The 18,515-nt window shown below is 47.3% G+C and overlaps 1 protein-coding gene and 1 non-coding gene across 2 annotated transcripts; one reads left to right on the top strand and one right to left on the bottom strand.

The window, feature by feature from the left end:
- Positions 1–3,721: 3,721 nt before the first annotated feature.
- Positions 3,722–16,727, top strand: MPC1 (mitochondrial pyruvate carrier 1). The gene is made up of 5 exons (XM_043888391.1): positions 3,722–3,920; positions 12,855–12,858; positions 15,040–15,136; positions 15,705–15,837; positions 16,196–16,727. The coding sequence occupies exons 1-5, from the start codon at positions 3,850–3,852 to the stop codon at positions 16,218–16,220; spliced, it is 330 nt and encodes a 109-aa protein (XP_043744326.1). The 5' UTR covers positions 3,722–3,849; the 3' UTR covers positions 16,221–16,727.
- TRNAG-CCC lies at positions 10,627–10,700 on the bottom strand. The gene has a single exon. It is a non-coding gene; the product is annotated as a tRNA-Gly (tRNA).
- Positions 16,728–18,515: the final 1,788 nt, after the last annotated feature.

The raw sequence follows: 18,515 nt of genomic DNA, 5'->3' as shown, positions 1-18,515 counted from the left end.
GCAAAGAGCTGACTCATTGGAAAAGACCCTGATGCTGGGAAAGATTGAAGGCAGGAGGACAAGGGGCCAACAGAGGATGAGATGGTTGGATGGCATCACTGACTCGATGGACATGGGTTTGGGAGACTCTGGGTGTTGGTGATGGACAAGGAGGCCTGGCGTGCTGCGGTCCACGGGGTCGCAGAGTCAGACACGACTGAGCGACTGGACTGAACTGACCCAGCATGTTCCTTTGCTTGAGTACCCCAGCTCACCCACCTCCACACAACGGGAAGCCAACGGAGGAAGCTCAAAAGCCCACCTGAGGCCCTAATGGGAAGGCGAATCGTCCGAGGCCGACCAAGGGGCACAGCGGTGACTGGGCAGCCGCCCTCGGCAGCGTTTCTGTGAGCATTCTCACCGACCGACGAAGCTGTCAGGGCTGCTCTCTGGACCTCCTGAGGCTTTGACACTGCGGCTCCAGGTTCCTCTAGCAGCTCCGTTCAGAACCACTGCTCAAGAGGGAAAGAAAACCTTAGGGAGTAAGACTGGACCACTGAGATCGGGGAGCCCAGACGCAGTTTGATTTTATTTAGAAAGGGCTTCCCAGGTGGCGTTAATGGTAAAGAACCCCCCCTGCCAATAGAGGAGTTACAGAAGACCCAGCTTCGATCCCTAGGTCGGGAAGATCCCCTGGAGGAGGATATGGCAAACCCTCGCCAGTATTCTTGCCTGGGAAATCCCACGGATGGGGAGCCTGGTGGGGTTGCAAAAGAGTTGGACACAACTGAAGTGACAGCAGCAGTAGCTGAAAGCCATTCCAATTCCTTACACTCACCTTCTGAGTTAAAGAGAGGAGGAGGAGGAAATTGTGTTTGAAAAGTGCTTCCTGGTCAACAAATGGTTGCCCTTAATAATGATATTATGAACAATCAAGACTCCTTTGCTTCTCTTAGATCATAGTTCCTACTACTACCATGAAGCACCAGTGGAATCTAACAACCTTCTTGGTGTTATTATACGATTGTGATATTGTGTAAAAAGGTATACTTCCACAGAAGATCAAGGTTAGTGTAACCTGTAGACACCCTCAGCTCAGTCGCTCAGTCGTGTCTGACTCTTTGCGACCCCATGGACTGCAGCACCTAGGCCTCCCTGTCCATCACCAACTCCCAGAGTTTACCCAAACTCATATCCATTGAGCCAGTGATGCCATCCAACCATCTCATCCTCTGTCGTTCCCTTCTCCTGCCTTCAATCTTTCCCAGCATCAGGGTCTTTTCCAATGAGTCAATTCTTTGCATCAGGTGGCCAAAATATTGGAGTTTCAGCTTCAGCATCAGTCCTTCCAATGAATATTCAGGACTGATCTCCCTTAGGATGGACTGATTGGATCTCCTTGCAGTCCAAGGGACTCTCAAGTCTTCTCCAACACCACAGTTCAAAAGCATCAATTCTTTGGCGCTCAGCTGTCTTTATGGTCCAATTTTCATATCCATACAGGACTACTGGAAAAACCATAGCCTTGATTAGATGGACCTTTGTGGACAAAGTAATGTCTCTGTTTTTTAATATGCTGCCTAGCTTGGTCATAACTTTTCTTCCAAGGAGCAAATGCCTTTTAATTTCATGGCTGCAGTCATCATCTGCAGTGATTTTGGTGCCAAAAAATAAAGTCTGTCACTGTGGAAACATCTATTTGCCATGAAATGATGGGACCGGATGCCATGATCTTAGTTTTCTGAATGTTGAGTTCTAAGACAACTTTTTCACTCTCCTCTTTCACTTTCATCAAGAGGCTCTTCAGTTCCTCTTTTCTTTCTGCCATAAGGGTGGTGTCCTTTGCATATCTGATGTTATTGATAGTTCTCCTGGCAATATTGATTCCAGCTGTGCTTCAATCAGTCCAGCATTTCTCATGATGTACTCTGCATATAAGTTAAATAAGCAAGGTGACAATATACAGCTTTGACATACTTCTTTCCCAACTTGGAACCAGTCTGTTGTTCCATGTCCAGTTCTAACTGTTGCTTCCTGACCTGCATACGGATTTCTCAGGAGGCAGGTGGTCTGCTTTTCCCATCTCTTGAAGAATTTTCCACACTTTGTTGTGATTCACACAATCAAAGGTTTTAGCACAGTCAATAAAGCAGAAGTAGATGTTTTTCTGGAACTCTCGTGCTTTTCCGATGATCCAATGGATGTTGGCAATTTGATCTCTGGTTCCTCTGCCTTTTCTAGACACCCTAACAGAAAATAAGTCTGATTTAATGAAATGATTGCTATTTCAATTCTCAAAGGCATTTCTTTTCTTCTTTAATATTTATTTTGAATAGATAGCATATGTTCGTTGTACAAGTTTCAAAAGGAACAAAGGGCACACAGACAATAGTTAGCCCCCAACCTTCACCCCCTTAACATCCTTAGTGTCAGCCATTGCCAACATTTCTCTTGATCTTTGGAAACACAAATTTATATACTTTCTTTGTCTCTATGCACAAATGACTAGCATACTACACACATGATTCTGCACCTTAATTTTTCCCCTATTTATCTTAAAGATCTTTCTGTTAGCACAAGTTCCTGTGCCCCACACACTGAGGCCAAACAAACAGACACACTGGCATTTGGAGGAGAGAAAGGTTTACTGCAGGGCCAGGCAAGGAGTTAGGTGGCTAATGCCTTAAAAAAATAAAAAACCCGAACTTCCTGAAGGGTTTTGGCAAAGCACGTTGAAAAGCCAGGTGAGACAGGGGAATAGCAAGGGACAGTGACCACCTGGGTGGTATCACAGGGATTACCTTTATCAGTCCTTTGGCTGCATGCAGCCTGGGGCTATATGCTCACAGTAGTTAAATCTTCCTTGTGGTGGGGTGTTTCCATATATATAAAGCAACCCAGGAAATGTGCATCAGATACTATTATCTGGTAAAGCAGAGAATGGGGGAGGGAGGAAGGCCGCTCCCCAGGAGGCCCCACAGAGTCCTGCGGGCTGTATTTTCATACCAGAAGGCACAGTCCCCTTACCTTTTAGGCATTCCGTGGAAAGGACGCAGGCAGATTTCTTTGACTCGCTCCCTTTGGTAGCTATGGAAATCGTTTCCCATCCTCCCATACTAAAAAATAAATAAATAATAATGGTACTTACGTTCCAGTTGATGTCTTTGCCAGACATGCCCCAGGGCCTCTGGCTCGCAGCCCCTCCCTGCTCTCTCCCCAGCAAAGGCCTTTTAATTGACTCATTCCTCTACAGTTTGGGCCAGTGTAAAACATTCACAATAAAAACAAAAAAACCCTGGACAGCCGGGCCCTCCCACGTCTCCCTCTCCCCGCGGCTCGCCCCGCACGTGGCTCTGCTGTTCCAGCGTCGGTCCTGAGATTGTGACCGGCTCCCCTGCCCGTGCAGAGGGCGGCTTCTGGGGACGCCGCTTGTCCGGACCCTGCGGCCGCTGCAAAAACCCACGAGAGGCGGGTAGAGCGCCCCTGCGGGTGGTGGGGACAGACTCGGGCGCCAAGAAGCTGTCACTTGCCGCCCGGCGCGCGCCGGCTCGGCTGCCTAGCAACCGCCAGCCAATCGCCGCTGGGCCCCAGCCGTTTTACGGCAGCGGCCCTCCCCCTTCCCCCCGCGCACCGCCTACGAGGGGCGGGGCGGAGGTGTGCAGCGAGCGCCAGCCAATCGGCGCCGCCGTCTCGCGCTCAGCGCCCTCCCGTAGGCCGAGAGCCGGGCGGCGGCCGTAAGGCGGGGCCGAGCTGTCGTGACGCGCGCGGGCGGTAGGGTGCGGTGTCCGCGCTGTCCGCTTCACCGGGTGTCATTGGGCTCCGAGGAGCTGCGGCGAGGGCACCGCGGGCGGCTAGGTGTCCGGCACGGCCATGGCAGGAGCGCTGGTGCGGAAGGCGGCGGACTATGTCCGGAGCAAGGACTTCCGGGACTACCTCATGAGGTGACGAGTCCCCCCGGGGCCGGACCCTAGACGCGCAGAGGACTCCGGGCTCCAGAGCGGATGGCGCGCGTGACGAGGGGCGCCGCGGCAGCGGGGCGGGCGGGAGTCCGGTCACTCCTGAGGTGACGAGTCCTCCGGGACCAGACCCTGGACGAGTCCCCTCGGTCGGATCCTGGACCCTCAGAGGACTCCGGGCTCCGGAGCGATGCCGCGCGTGACGAGGGGCTTGGGGCGGGCGGGATTGCAGTCACTCCTGGGTGACGAGTCCCCCGGGGCCGGACCCTGGACGCGCAGAGGACTCCGGGCTTCGGAGCCGATAGCGCGCGTGACGAGGGGCTCGGGGCGAGCGGGATTCCAGTCAGTCCTGAGATGACGAGTCCCCCCGGCAGGACCCTGGACCCTCAGAGGGCTCCGGGCTCCGGAGCCGATAGCGCGCGTGACGAGGGGCTCGGGGCGGGCGGGATTCCAGTCACTCCTGAGGTGACGAGTCCCCGCGGCCGGACCCTGGACGCTCAGAGGGCTCGGGGCTCCGGAGCCGATGCCGCGCGTGACGAGGGGCGCGGGCAGCGGGGCGGGAGTCCAGTCAGCCGAGCAGGGTCCCGGGGTAGCGGGCCGGCGGCTGGGGGGCCGCGGCGCAGGGGCCTCCGGACAGTGGGACGCAGGTGGAGCCCCAGTGCGGACGAGCGCTGAGAGCCGGCCGGGTCCGGCGAGTGAGCCCGGGGCTCCGCCTCCCGGCACCTGCCCGGCAGGTGTGCAGCGGGCGGGTGCTGGGAGGGAGCGCCCTGGAGTCGCGCGGGGCAAGCGGAGCGGCGGGGGCCAGGGCTGCTTCTCCGCCACAAGGGCACTGAGCCCGCCGGGTCGACTCGTCCTTCGTGTTTCTCAGCTTCAGGAGGTCAGGCGTGGGTGGGAGGGAGTCACATCCAACACGATTTTACAGATGAATATTCTGCCAACCAAGCGCACGCTTTTTTACACGGTGTTTTCCATTGACTCTTGCCAGGTAGAAAGGGCATTGGCGGGATGAAAAGCCTGAAGACACTTTCTGTATTTTATTTCTATCTCTAGCCTTGAGACCCCTGCTTTGTATTTCAAAATATTTAATAAAACTTTAAAGCCGTTTTATATAGTTTATTTGGGGGCTTCCCAGGTGGCGCTAGTGGTGAAGAACCTGCATGCAAAACGTAGTAAAGAGGTAATGACAGCTAAGAATTGTAACCATCCATAGGGTACAGTATGAAGGCAGCTTCATTTACCAGTAAAAATATATATATATAATTTTTTAAAATTCTGAATCTTATTGCAAATACTGTTTACTTCTAATTTTAAAGATCAGTAGGGTAAGAAAAATAATTTTCTGACATAAATTTGGGATCAAGTACTTCACTCCTGAGTTTTCTAAAAAAAAAAAAAACAACTTTCTGTATGTATAGGACTGTAGTTAATTAAGATAGATGTTTAGTACTGTGGAGTACAGTGTTTATCAGGTTAATGTGCTGAAAAGTCTGAGCAAAGTAGTCATGTGAGGCTGTGTGCTTAGTCCCTGCAGTTAAGTTTCCCTATGGCTTCAGATACTACCTTAGGTTTTACTGATGTTTTTCCTGTGTATGAGCCTTCCTAATAGTTAAGGACAGCTAAGGATAAAGCTGTATGGTATAATTAAGAATAAAATCTTATCCACATTAGAAATATGCTGATGATCACCTAGAAAGAGTTTGTAGAATATATGTATTTTCAAGGAAGAGAGTTAGCCCCACTTTTCTAAATTTATATTTTTTCTACTAGGTAGGTGTCTGAGAGCCAGGCATTTCAGTTGAATGCTTTGATGTGTGGTCTAGCCTTTTTTCAGAGGTTAAGTTCATGTAGCTTTAATGTTTATATACCTTCTCTAGCATTGCTTTAGTTGTATTAAGCTCTGACTAAATGAGGAAGAGGATTGCAGTGTCCAGGAAAGTGCTGCCAGGTTTGGCACGCAGCTAGGATTCCGAAGAATGATTTCAGGCCAAGGGATCCCCAGCAGTAAATCCCAGTGGACTTTAGTTACCCCATCTATGAAATGGGCTTAATCACAATGTTCTGTCTCACTGGGTTGTTGAGAACATTAAACCATGTGAGGGGTGTGAAAATAGTTGGAAACCCCAAATCACTATGTATTTCTATTATATCTTGCTGTCTTTGTAGCAGAAATATTTTTTAAAGTTTCCTGTTATTGGAAAAGTTAAAATCATAAATGTGGATTTTACTGAACAGAGCTTGAGTCTGTGCACCTGATAACATAGCAAATCCAATCTCCTGACCCCACATCATGGGGAAGGAAAGTGCCGTGTTTATTGCAGGGTCCCGGCAAGCCAAGAAGGGGCGGATCATGTTCAAAAGACCCAGATTCCCAGATGACTCTCAAGAAAGGATTCTTAAAGACACGAAAGAGCCAGAGTTGCAGGGTGTGTGATCAGCTTGTGGACTTCTGACTGGTGGGTGGTGACGTAACCAGGTGATTTGGGGAATCTCAATGACAACATCTCACACGCTAGTAAAGTAATGCTCAAAATTCTCCAAGCCAGGCTTCAGCAATATGTGAACTGCGAACTTTCAGATGTTCAAGCTGGTTTTAGAAAAGGCAGAGGAACCAGAGATCAAATTACCAACATCCACTGGATCATAGAAAAAGCAAGAGAGTTCCATAAAAACACCTATTTCTGCTTTATTGACTATGCCAAAGCTTTTGACTGTGTGGATCACAATAAACTGTGGAAAATTCTGAAAGAGATGGGAATACCAGACCATCTGACCTGTCTCTTGAGAAACCTGTATGCAGGTCAGGAAGCAACAGTTAGAACTGGACATGGAACAGCACACTGGTTCCAAATAGGAAAAGGAGTACATTAAGGCTGTATATTGTCACCCTGCTTATTTAACTTATATGCAGAGTACATCATGAGAAACGCTGGGCTGGAAGAAGCACAAACTGGAATCAAGGTTGCCCGGAGCAATATCAGTAACCTCAGATATGCAGACGACACCACCCTCATGGCAGAAAGTGAAGAGGAACTAAAAAGTCTCTTGATGAAAGTGAAGGAGGAAATTGAAAAAGTTGGCTTAAAGGTCAACATTCAGAAAACTAAGATCATGGCATCTGGCCCCATCACTTCACGGGAAATAGATGGGGAAAGAGTGTCAGACTTTATTTTTGGGGGCTCCAAAATCACTGCAGATGGTGATTGCAGCCATGAGATTAAAAGACGCTTACTCCTTGGAAGGAAAGTTATGACCAACCTAGATAGCATATTTAAAAGCAGAGACATTACTTTGCCAACAGAGGTCTGTCTAGTCAAGGCTATGGTTTTTCCAGTAGTCATGTATGGATGTGAGAGTTGGACAGTGAAGAAAGCTGAGTGCTGAAGAATTGATGCTTTTGAACTGTGGTGTTGGAGAAGACCCTTGGACTGCAAGGAGATCTAGCCAGTCCATCCTAAAGGAGATCAGTCCTGGGTGTTCATTGGAAGGACTGAGGTTGAAGCTGAAACTCCAGTACTTTGGCCACCTCATGCGAAGAGTTGACTCATTGGAAAAGACCCTGATGCTGGGAGGGATTGGGGGCAGGAGGAGAAGGGGATGACAGAGGATGAGATGGTTGGATGGCATCACCAACTCAATGGACATGGGTTTGGGTAGACTCCGGGAATTGGTGATGGACAGGGAGGCCTGGCGTACTGCGATTCATGGGGTCACAAAGAGTCGGACACAACTGAGCGACTGAACTGAATGACAACCTCCTAGTTCCAACGTCTTGTGGTAGAAATGTTTTCACCACCCCCACCATCGGTGGGGTCTTTGTTCCTGCAGAACAACTCAAAGGTCTGTGTTAGACTGGTGTGTGTATCCCTTTAGAAGGAGCTAGGACTCTGTTTTGTCGATGAACTATTGTTTATGCTTTCATTACTTTTCTTGCTTACATTTCCTTCTTTCTGTGTTTCCTCACTTTCCCAATTAGTAACTTCCTGAATCTGCCATTGGGAACTTCAGGAAGGCCTTGGAGACTAAAGCCCTTTTCTGTAACAAGAAACAGGGGCATGGAGGGGCTTTTGTACCCAGGAAGGCCCTACAGGGTCCCGCTCACTTTCATGAGGTGTGAAGCTGTGTATTTTGACCTAGAAATACTTTTGTGGACTGAACGGAGGAAGTGAGTGTCCTACTGGGCTTGTTTTCTCTGCTGTTCTTGGCAGCAGTGGGATCTCATGTCAGCCTGCCAGGCGGTGATTGAGGACAGGTTTGAGGACTGGTATCAAAACTCTCATCAGAAGCTCTTTTATTAGCCTTTTCCCCTAGAAAGAAAGACTTCTCTCTCCAGAACTTATTAGAGGGATGTTTCCCCTGTTTGTTCTTCCAGTCTTCCTTACAGCCCCTGCTTTGCTTCTGCAAAGGCAAATGAAGCAATAAGAAGACAATTTCATATTCTCATCCAATCAGAAATGGGGTTCTGTGCCTGCTCATCTCATCAGTTCTACATTCTTTGCAATCCTGGACTACTCAAGAGCTCCAGCCTTCTTCTTACAGCCTGCCAAAGGGGTATAGAGGTTTTCCAAACTAAAAGTTTTCAAACAACTCTACAACAACGTAGAGTTTTAAAGTCATCTTATTAACGACAGAGTTGACGTCTGCAGCAAAAATTTAAATCATGTTTCACATAGATTATAAACTCCTGTCAGTTACATTTTCTGAGTAAGATTGAAATGCCTTTCTTACTGAAGTGAATATTCAAGTGGATTTTAAAATGTTGATTTTTTTTTTTTTTTTGATCGAGAAACCTGAGTTGAAAGAGCAGGTTCTAACCAAAGGCAGTGTGTGGATTTTGTTTGGATCTGATATGGATGAAAACAGCTCTAAAAGCCATTACTCGGACAACTGGGACATTAAAATAGGGTCTCAGTATTAAAATATTAAGTAATTAGCAATAGTTTTTGTTGTGTGTGATGGCAGTATTATTACACCTAGTACTGAATTTGAATGATAGGTTTGAATCTGAGCCCTGTTGCTTTCCAGCTGTGTAGTCTTGGACAAAGTTCTTAGTTTTTGTGCTTCGGTAGCTGTTTGATGATACAGCCTAGTGCTGTGTATATTTACCAAAGGAAATGTTCTATTTATTTGTATTTTTATGAATGTTCTGTGCTTAGTTCCTGGGTTCCTGGTACTCTCCTTTTGGTGCCTTTTAGCTTTCCTTTCCCTGATTTCTTCTTCTTACCTTAGTGAAAATCTTGAATCAAGAACTTTCTGGATCTCTATTCTGATCTGGATCTCTTTTTAAAGAAGAATAAATTATTTCCTCACATACCTTATCAGAGGAAAGCAAAAGAAGATAGCCTTTTTTTTTTTTGGTCCTCTTCTCCTCTTATTCTCCCTCCTGAATTAAGAACAATAAATTAGAAGGAGCAGCTAAGCTTGGAGATAGGACATGTGTTTTGTGGTCTGTCAAGGTCTGTGCATGTTTATACTAGAGATTTATTCCCTTTCCTAGAGGAGTGAATGGATGTGTATGTGCACATATGTGTAGCAGAGGTCTTCTTAAGTAAGCCTAGATCATGAGTGTTAGAAAATCAGTTTATCAGTCAGCATGCTCTTATAAACCCCAGGTAAGTTGGGTGTTTGCAGTGAGTATTCTCCAGTTAGTAAGGTTTTCTATTCTGTTAATTTTAACTTCTAAGTTTCCAGGAGAGCTTTAAAAATTTATACTTAATACCCAAGGGAGAAGTTGCAGGGGAAAACAGAAATCTTTCCAAATAGAATAGAATGTTAGAGCTGAATGGTCCTTCGACATCAGATGGTCCAGCTCTTCACTGGCCATATGGGAAAACTAAGATCCAAACCATGCAGAAAAGTTAAGATGTTGAGACTCTCTGGGCGCCAAGCTTGTAAAGCCAAAACAGGAATGTCTATTTAAGATTTGAAGGGAAATATTTATGCACAAAAATGGTTTTGAAAAGAAGGTTTCTGTACTTTCTTTGGACCTCCTTTTCCTGTGTATGTCTCCCTTGTCTGCCACAAGCTTCCATATCCTGCCCTTGGCTTTACTTCCCTGTCATGTAAATGACCTTCAAACACTTTCTGAGGCTGAATGTTGAAGCAGAACTGGCCACAAGAGTCTCTTTTCTGCCTTCCAGTTCAGTTTTGACCAGTTGAATATCACACATTCTGATTTTTAAAAATTCCCTGATTTTAACTTGAAGTAGAAAATCAGGTAAAAGTTGGTGAGAATAAGTGAAATGGTAGTCACCATTTTCAGCCTCTAAGAGAATTGCGGTCTAGAATATCTCAGAATCTTACTCTACTCTCAGGATCGATATAGACAGACTGTGCTTGGATCCTTTTAGTACTGTATAAGCAAGTTATAAATTGCCTAAATTACCCAGAGCACTTGCAGAGAAAGCTAACAATTACTGTCAGTAATTTTAGGAAAAGAAGAAACAAATTGGCAGTGCCCAGGAAACTTTGTGAAAATAAAAATGGGTGCAGAAGAAACCTGGAACCAAACAAACAGTATTCCAAACTAAGGAGAAAAAGAAGATAAAAGTTTATTCAGGGGGGTCCTGTCCTTCCTCCTCTATCACCTCCATCATTCTTCTTCTTCTTTTTTTTTTTTTTTAATTATTTATTTTGCTGTGCCAGATCTTTAGTTGGGGCAGGTGGGATCTTAGTTGGGGCAGATGGGGTTTCATTCCCTGACCAGGGATCAAACCTGGGGCCCCCTGCATTGGGAGTGCAGAGTCTTAGCCACTGGACCACCAGGGAAGTCCCGCCATCAACATTCTTACCTGGTTTCTCCTTCATGAAAATTCAAGGTCAAGTTGAACTAAGAAAGCCTGTATCTGTTTCAAGGTTTTTTAACCTTCACCAAAGTAAAGGCAGCATCCCTAGTGGAGAGAGCGCCGAGGGTGTTCTCCACACGGTTTTACATTCCTGTCCCCAGGTGTAGTTTCTGTTGCTTTTAGGTTTATCTTTCTTTAGAACAGATACTCATACATACTGGGAAACTTTTCTTTTCTAGTTTGGCCCTGCGCCAATGTGCTTTTTAGATTTTTTTGACTGAAGTTGACTCACGTTTTAGACAACGCTGACACAGAATTAAGAGACGTTGAGTTGCGGATTTTTGTATTTCCCGGGGATGTTAGAGCAGTTTTATTCTCAAGGTCCTTTTATAATCATTAAACCACTATTAAAGTGATATGATCAACATTATTTTTTGATCGGTTTCACGTAGGACTTTTGTACTGAGCAGGGAATGGTGGCAGAAATTAATTCCTCCTTCACGTTCCTCTATAATCTGCCCTAAGGTCACCTGTTGTAAAATAGGGTAGAGTTTGAACTATTGTATAATCCAAGGTTAGAGTTCTGAATTGAAAACTAAATTATCAAGTTGACATTTTGGATTTTAAGAACTATATCTTGAAATATTTTTGAAATAATTTGTAGGAAACAAACAAAACAGCTATTGGTCATTGATCAGTGAATAAAAGGCCTGTGTTCAGACCCTGAACAGAGAGCAACCCCAGAAGTGACTGCGGCCTGTAAACTGCAGGACCCTGCCCTGACCGGGTCAGGACGCTGCCCCCTGTAAAGCCCTGTGCTCAGCTGGGACCAGCTTGTTCCACAGTGGAAACGTCATCTGTTAGAACAGCTCACTTACCTTTGAAAGACGGGCTCTTTCTAGGCTGGTTGTATTTCATAATGGGATCTATTTGAAGTGTATTATTAGCACCTTTAGCAAGTCCTTTCATGCTGGAAATTAGAACCTCCTTGAGCCCTAACTCGAAGCAACTAGAGGAAGGACTTCCCTGGTGATTCAGTGGTTGAGACCCTGCTTCCAATGCAGGGTGCAGGGTGCAGGTTTAATTGCTGGCTGGGGGGAATCATGCGACATGACCAAAAATAAAAGAACACGATGAGTTCTTTGGACGTGACTGTGTGTATAAAGATTTTTATCGTGTTATTCCAGTGATTCTTTCAGTAGCTGTGCTTTAATAAGTTTGCCTTAACAGAACTATTCAGCTATATCCTGAAAAGAAGAACTGCCATTTCAGCAATAAAAGTAACTCGACGTATTTCTGAATGGCATTAGTTTTAACATTCAGGAAAACAGTTCACTTAACATTAAAAGATGTTTCTCTTCATTCAGCAAACATTGTTTGAATGCCTTGTGAATGCTGGGTATCACTTGGACCAGAGTTTCAGTCATGAACGAAATATAGAATTACACACCTATTTTTAGGGGCTTATGTTCTGGTGATAGCCTGTTAGTCAGTAAGAATGGAAAGTTCGTTGCGGATAAAATTCTGCAGCACTGTGCTTCTGTCCAGCTAGTTGTTTTCAAAGAAATGCTCCCTTGAAGCCCATGCTGTCCAGTCTGAGAGCCCCCAGCCCCAAATGGCCACAGAGCTCGTGGAGGGTAGCCAGTCCAGGCTGAGGTGTTCCGGGAGTGTTGGCGCCCACTGGATCTCAGAGACAGAGCCAAAAAAGAATATAAAATGCCTCATTGTGAGGTTGTTCTTGATTACATGTCCAAATTAAAATATTTTGAAACATTAGAATAAATAAATAAGGTTAACTCCTGTTTTTCATTTTTGTTAACGTAGCTTCTAGAAATCTTTAACTTCCTTGTGTGGCTTCTGTGTGTGGCTTGCATTGTATTCCTATTGAATAGCCTGGCTTTAAGGATTAAGTTTGTTTTTGATAAAATTAAGGTTTACTTTCATTAGGTCAAGGTTATTGTTAGAAACATCACTAAATCATCTTTTTTAAAAATGTGCTGCTTGTGTTACGATTCTGTTACTGAGATGTGGACACGTGTGACTTTAAAGAAACTGAAATGTTTCAAAGCATCTGATCTTTTTTTTTTCCTTCCCTATGTCTCTCCTGTCCGAACCTCGGCGGCTCCTCATGAAACAGTACGGTAAGAGCCTATCTCTCCTTCACTTGAGGCTTCTGCAGACTTTGTGCAGCAGCAGAGTTATGCACAGGAAATAGCACATCCTGCCTCCGTCCTGCGGGCCTCGGGGCCTCAGGGTCCCTCTGGACGCTGACTTCCCTGGAGGACCAGCGCACTGACCAGCAGCTATCTGACAGCACAGGCCAGACGTTATTCCAGAGCAGGGAGGTGACAGCTGGAACCTCGTACTGGATAGAAAAGATGTATTCTGCGGTTAGATGATTTCGTAACTAGTGTTGAAATTATATTTACCCTTTATGTTCTTTTTAAGAAGTGTATCTTAAGTATATCTCAGAGCTTATAACCACAAGTGTATATATAGCCCTTGACTTGCAGAACCCTGTGTCATATAACCCTACACTCAGGCCAGTGAGACTGTGAGCCCTGTCATGTGACCGGAAGTCCCCGGCCTGCCCAAGGTTTCAGATTCACGCCAAGGCCTCTGCTATCTGCCACAGCTGTGATGCAGACGCCTGGTATGGCCAAGCCCCACAGGGAGCCGTGTGCGTGATGTGTAGATCCAGAGGCTGCTGAGCAGAGCAGAGTGATGGGAAACAGTTAAACAGCAGGTGATGGGAATAGACTGACGTGGTCAAAAAAGGCGGAGAAGAAGATGATGTGGGATAAAGTGAGGGGCCACAAGGGAAGGACAGGTCCCTTCCTGAAGTAAGCAGGTGAGGAGGGGGGGACACTGTGTCACCGGAGGTCTGGAGGGTGAGGAAGAAGGGAAACGGCCAGCCCTCATCTCAGAACCAGCAAAGTTTCAGCCGTGTGTGTCTCAGACAGAATCCAGTCTGAAAGCAGGGCTCATTAGCTACCCCAGCACCTCAGAGGTTCTGCGCACCAGCTGTGCCTAAGTTACAGTGTCCATAACTCAGACGTGGACGCCGCGGGTCTCAGCATGCTGGCCTCAGGACAGCTGTGATGCTGGATGGCTTCTCTAGGCACAGCCTCATGCTTGCATTAAGCACATCGTGCAAACATTTCAAAATATTAGATCATGACAAAGGTAATTCTCATCTTTTTTTTTTTTTTTTGCATTTTCCTTTCTCATTATTAGGAGGTTTTGAATTTTAATGACTCTTGGTCAGTATTAAAAATGCAGATATAGAAATGTATTCTGCAGTCTAAACTTATCTTAAATGCTCTGATAGGCAGAAATAAAGCACTGCTTAATGTTCTGATAACCAAAAAGGGTCTTTAGCCAATGATGTGTGGTTTCCTTTATATTTTACTTTGATTTTTTTTGGCTGTGCCACGTAGCTTATGGGAATCTTAGTTCCCCAGCCAGGGGTCAGACCCTGGCCTCGGCAGTGAGCGTACTGAGTCCTAACCGCTGGTGCCAGGGACTCCCGCCTTCATATTTTCAAGTATTATTTGCAAGTTGTGCATAAATAAAACAAGTTTTAATTTAATAGGAAAAGTCCCTGGACTTATTTCAGCCTCAGAAATTAAATTAAATTGGCTGTCACTGCTGTTCAACATGGACAACTAAGTTTTGGTGTCCTGTGATGTCTGTGATTGTAGGTAAGAAACAGTTGGTCCATTTTCTAAATATAGGTTGCTACTATTATTTTAAAAGTATTTTTCAATCTTTATTTCATACTATCTGAGGTTCCAAGTATAGATTTTTTGGTTCTCTGATCTGAATATGATCATATGAACTGAAAGCAGTTTCTTCCCTTTCTTCGTTATTTTCTTCAGAAAAAGTATCCAATTTAGGGTCTGTATTTTAAGAGATCCTGACACATATCTTAATGAAAACTTAAAAAAGAAGTTCTGATAGATTTAAACATTGCAGAGAATAGCTCTAACAAGGTTTAAGTTAAGTTGTGGCAAGATTGAATTATGCAAGAAGTTAATCTCATTTGAAAATTCTCTAAATGAGATAGTCAGAGATTACTTAACTGTCATCTGGACGTTAGCAGGGACCTTGGTGAAGTGCCTGCTCCCTTCGGTTTGGGGTCTCACCTGTGAGAACTGCTGATTCATAGGCCAACACTTGCACAACCCAGCACCTGCCTGCCTGGTGACCTTCCAGTGGTGACCCGCACAGTTCACGTTACCATCAAAGGTAGTAGAAGTTGCAGCTGTTCATGGCTCCATCTTCACTTTTCCTCTTCTTTCTCCCCTCATTTTTTATAGCACTTTTGGGGCCCAGTAGCCAACTGGGGTCTTCCCATCGCCGCCATCAATGACATGAAGAAGTCCCCAGAGATTATCAGTGGGCGGATGACATTTGGTAAGGATGCAGATGTGAATAACTGGGAGGATTTTTATGTATAATTATAGCATGATAGGGCTCCTGCGTACATTTCACGTTTGTCGCCCCGGAAACTGCAGTCACCGTTAGAAAGTACCACAAAGAGCCTGCTGGCGTCGAGAGACCTTACGTCACACAGCAAGGGAGAAACTGGGCTACTGTGTTTAAGTATTTGTTAGGGTCCTGTCTGCCTTTCAGATTTAGTACCCCCAGTTAAAGAGTGTGTCCTCTTGAGCATTATTCAGAAAAAGCATCTTTAAGTTTACTTGAAACTCTAATATTTGACCGTAAAAGATGTTGAGGGGATTAAAGGGCAGTTCTTTCAGATAATGGACTATAAACAACTCTAGGGGAAAGAAAAGGAGGTCAGAACTGATGTCTGTGCACTGACTTTCATGAATAGCAGAGTCCCCAGCAACGGGGCTGACCAGCTCATGAGTCTCCCGTTTGCGGAAGCCTGTAAAGGCTGTAGCAGGAGAGGCAGTTGGCCCAGCGGCCCTTGATCTTGGCGGCTGTCAGTCACTGTCTGTCTTGCGTGTCCTGACAGCCCTCTGCTGTTACTCCCTCACGTTCATGAGATTCGCCTACAAGGTGCAGCCTCGGAACTGGCTCCTGTTTGCCTGCCACGCCACCAACGAAGTAGCACAGCTCATCCAGGGAGGACGGCTGATCCGGCACGAGTGAGCAGACCCCTCCCACCCTTTGTGTTTGGAGGAGCTGGGCGGAGTGGAGCAGAAACCTCCAGGGCGTGGGTGTGGACAGAAGTGCTTCTGTCATGTCAGCTGGGGAGACTTGATTCAGAGCAAAAATATGCCGAGAATTTGAAACAGTGATTGGGCAGTTAATACAGCACAGTGAAAAGTCACTGATTAAAACAGGAACATTGGCATGAAGCAGGAGATCACTGTTTCTGTCAAATCCTGACTTGAAATAAGTGTTATATCAAGCTCTCCATGACCTTTCTTAAAGCCCTCCTGACCTTTGAGGCTGGTGGAGAGGTCATTTCCTCACCGGGTTTTGCCTTATGCTTCTTCCCAGGATGTCTAAAAAGGCGTCAGCCTAACAATAGGAGATGAAGAACCGGCCTTTGAAGGGACTGCATCGCCAGCTGCCGTTGCCGTGTCATGGATTCCACCATCATGAATAGTCTTGCTGAGGAAAATACGCGGAATGCTATTTTTACTAATCAGACTATTTTTCTAAACATAGCAGAGTCGGTAAACCAACTCTCTGCTGCCTTACGAGTACTGAATATTTTCCTTCTCTTCAGAAAGAGTAGCACAAATATGCAATCAAGTTAATAATTCTCAATGAAGGTTTTATCTGCAGTAATATGTGTATTATCTATTAGAATATACTTAGTGAAAAACTGAAGAGAACACAATTTGTAACCATTAGCATTTAAGTACTCCGAAGTCGTATCCTTTAACGACCATGACCCAGCCGACAGCTGGCCGCACACCCAAAGCACATTGCCAGTGTTTGGGAAGCTGTTTGTACTTCCGTGCAGTGTGTATATTGAAATGCTGTAAATTAATGGCAATAAATGATTTAAATATTTGTCAAATAAGTATGATTGAATACCTTGCTGTGTTTGTTAAGAAACTGAAGAACTGTATCCCAGAAAGGACACTCACAGGTGAAAACTGGATCCCTGAAAGTGGGTGAGCTGTCCGGGGCAGTGACAGGCCGGGCCCTGCTTCTGGAGGGCGCCCCCGTCCCCGCTGCTCATACTGCCCTCTGCCTTGTGGGCAGGCAACGGGAAGTGAGTGCCCCCGGGCCTGCACCTGGACCCTGCTGAGGTGTCCTGGGCTCGGGTGCCCCCTCCCCAGGCCGGCCACCTCACACCTGTGCCGTTTGCAGGGACGCCGTGGGGACTGCAGCCCCCGGCATGCATCGACAACGCGGGCCGTGCGGGGCACCGGGAGGGGCGGCTGACCTCGGGCAGGGGCGGCCCCGAGGAGCCTGTCCTGACTCCTCGGTCAGCAGAAGTGCTCCTGGGGCTTCTAACGCTCCCCAGTGGGCGGGAGCGGGTTCTCTGTGCTCTGGTGGGAATGGACGAGGGAGGCAGACGGACAGAGGGGTCCGCAGGCTCTGTGTCCTCTCTTCTCAGCCTCCCTGTCCCCGTTGAACCATTTCTGTGCCTTACTTCCCTTCGAAGGTGCCGAACAATTGACAAGGCACGCTCACGTAGGTTCTCACCTGAGCAACGCCCAGCGGACGGGGTGGGGCGAGGGGGCAGCGGGCCTGTGTGACTGGGGCCTCCTGCCTCCAGGCTGCATCCGCCAGAGACGGGGGACCGGGGACAAGCCCTTCCTCCTCCGTCAGGTTCCTGCCTGCAGGTGAGGGTGGTTGAAAGGAACTTTCGATCAGAGCCTAGGTGGAATTCATTAAAACAGTGCCTTCTGCCTGATCAGTCCCACAAGTAACAGGACTTGTAGGCAACGCAAACCATCCAGGTGCATATAAAAGAGCCCCACAGCCTGTCCAGTCCGGAGCCACCCCTGTTAGCCTGTGGCTTTGGGTCCTCCCCTCCCCCTTGCACCTTGGAGAAACCATCCTACCCGTCTCTAGTGCCAGCGAGGAGCCCGCGAAGCTCTTAAGGTGTCAGACTGGAGACGGTCGCTTCCCTGCCCTAGCCATGGCTTCCCTGAGCCGCCGTCACACCTGGGGCGCCTGGTGAGGAAGTGCGGGCAGGCCGGCAGGGCCACTTCCGCCCTGAGGGGACACGGACGAGCAGGGTGTGTGCAGGGCACAGGGCTCGGGGAGGCGCCCACGTCAGAGCGGCTGCCGAGGGGCCCCGGAGGCCAGCTTCCCGACGGGGTCTCCTGCCGCCCTCAGCTCCCCCTTCTCTGCACAGAGTCCCGGCAAGGACACAGGCCAGGACCCCAGAGGAACGAGAAGAGGTGCGGGTACAGCGTTCCTGGCTGGAATCTGACTCCTAAGTCCCTTCAGCGTCAGCACCAGCAGGATAGCTGTGTCCCAGAACCAGAGTTATTCTCTTAAAGGTGCTCGGTTCCTTTAAAATGACCCCTGAATCATTAGCAGAAAGGACACTTAGAACAAGCAGGCATTCCGATTGTAAGCGGAAGTCTCACCAAAGAGACTGGTATCAAATGGTATTAAAACCTCCTTCTCCCAGCTGGCTGGACGGGAACCCTCCTGGGAGCATGGACCCACCGGCTCTGCGCTCCTCCTGTGAGCGTACCAAGCCTTGTCTTGGGGCGACAGGAGAAGTGAGTTGTCCCAGAACGTGGTGGCTATGTGACCTGCCCTCCGGGCGTGGTGCCAGCTTCCTGCAGGTGTCCTCAGGGCACCGCACCTGGGTATTGGGCAGTGTCCGTAGAGAGCACCAAGC

Source organism: Cervus elaphus, chromosome 26 (genome assembly GCF_910594005.1).
Source record: "Cervus elaphus chromosome 26, mCerEla1.1, whole genome shotgun sequence".
Classification (NCBI taxonomy): domain Eukaryota; kingdom Metazoa; phylum Chordata; class Mammalia; order Artiodactyla; family Cervidae; genus Cervus; species Cervus elaphus.
This window is presented reverse-complemented; position numbering and strand designations above follow the sequence as displayed.

Coding starts and splice junctions, on each gene's coding strand:
- MPC1 (XM_043888391.1), top strand. CDS start 3,850: ATGGCAGGAGCGCTGGTGCGGAAGGCGGCGGACTATGTCCGGAGCAAG. Junction 15,137..15,704: donor CAGTGGGCGGATGACATTTG/GTAAGGATGCAG, acceptor GTGTCCTGACAG/CCCTCTGCTGTTACTCCCTC. Junction 15,838..16,195: donor GGACGGCTGATCCGGCACGA/GTGAGCAGACCC, acceptor GCTTCTTCCCAG/GATGTCTAAAAAGGCGTCAG.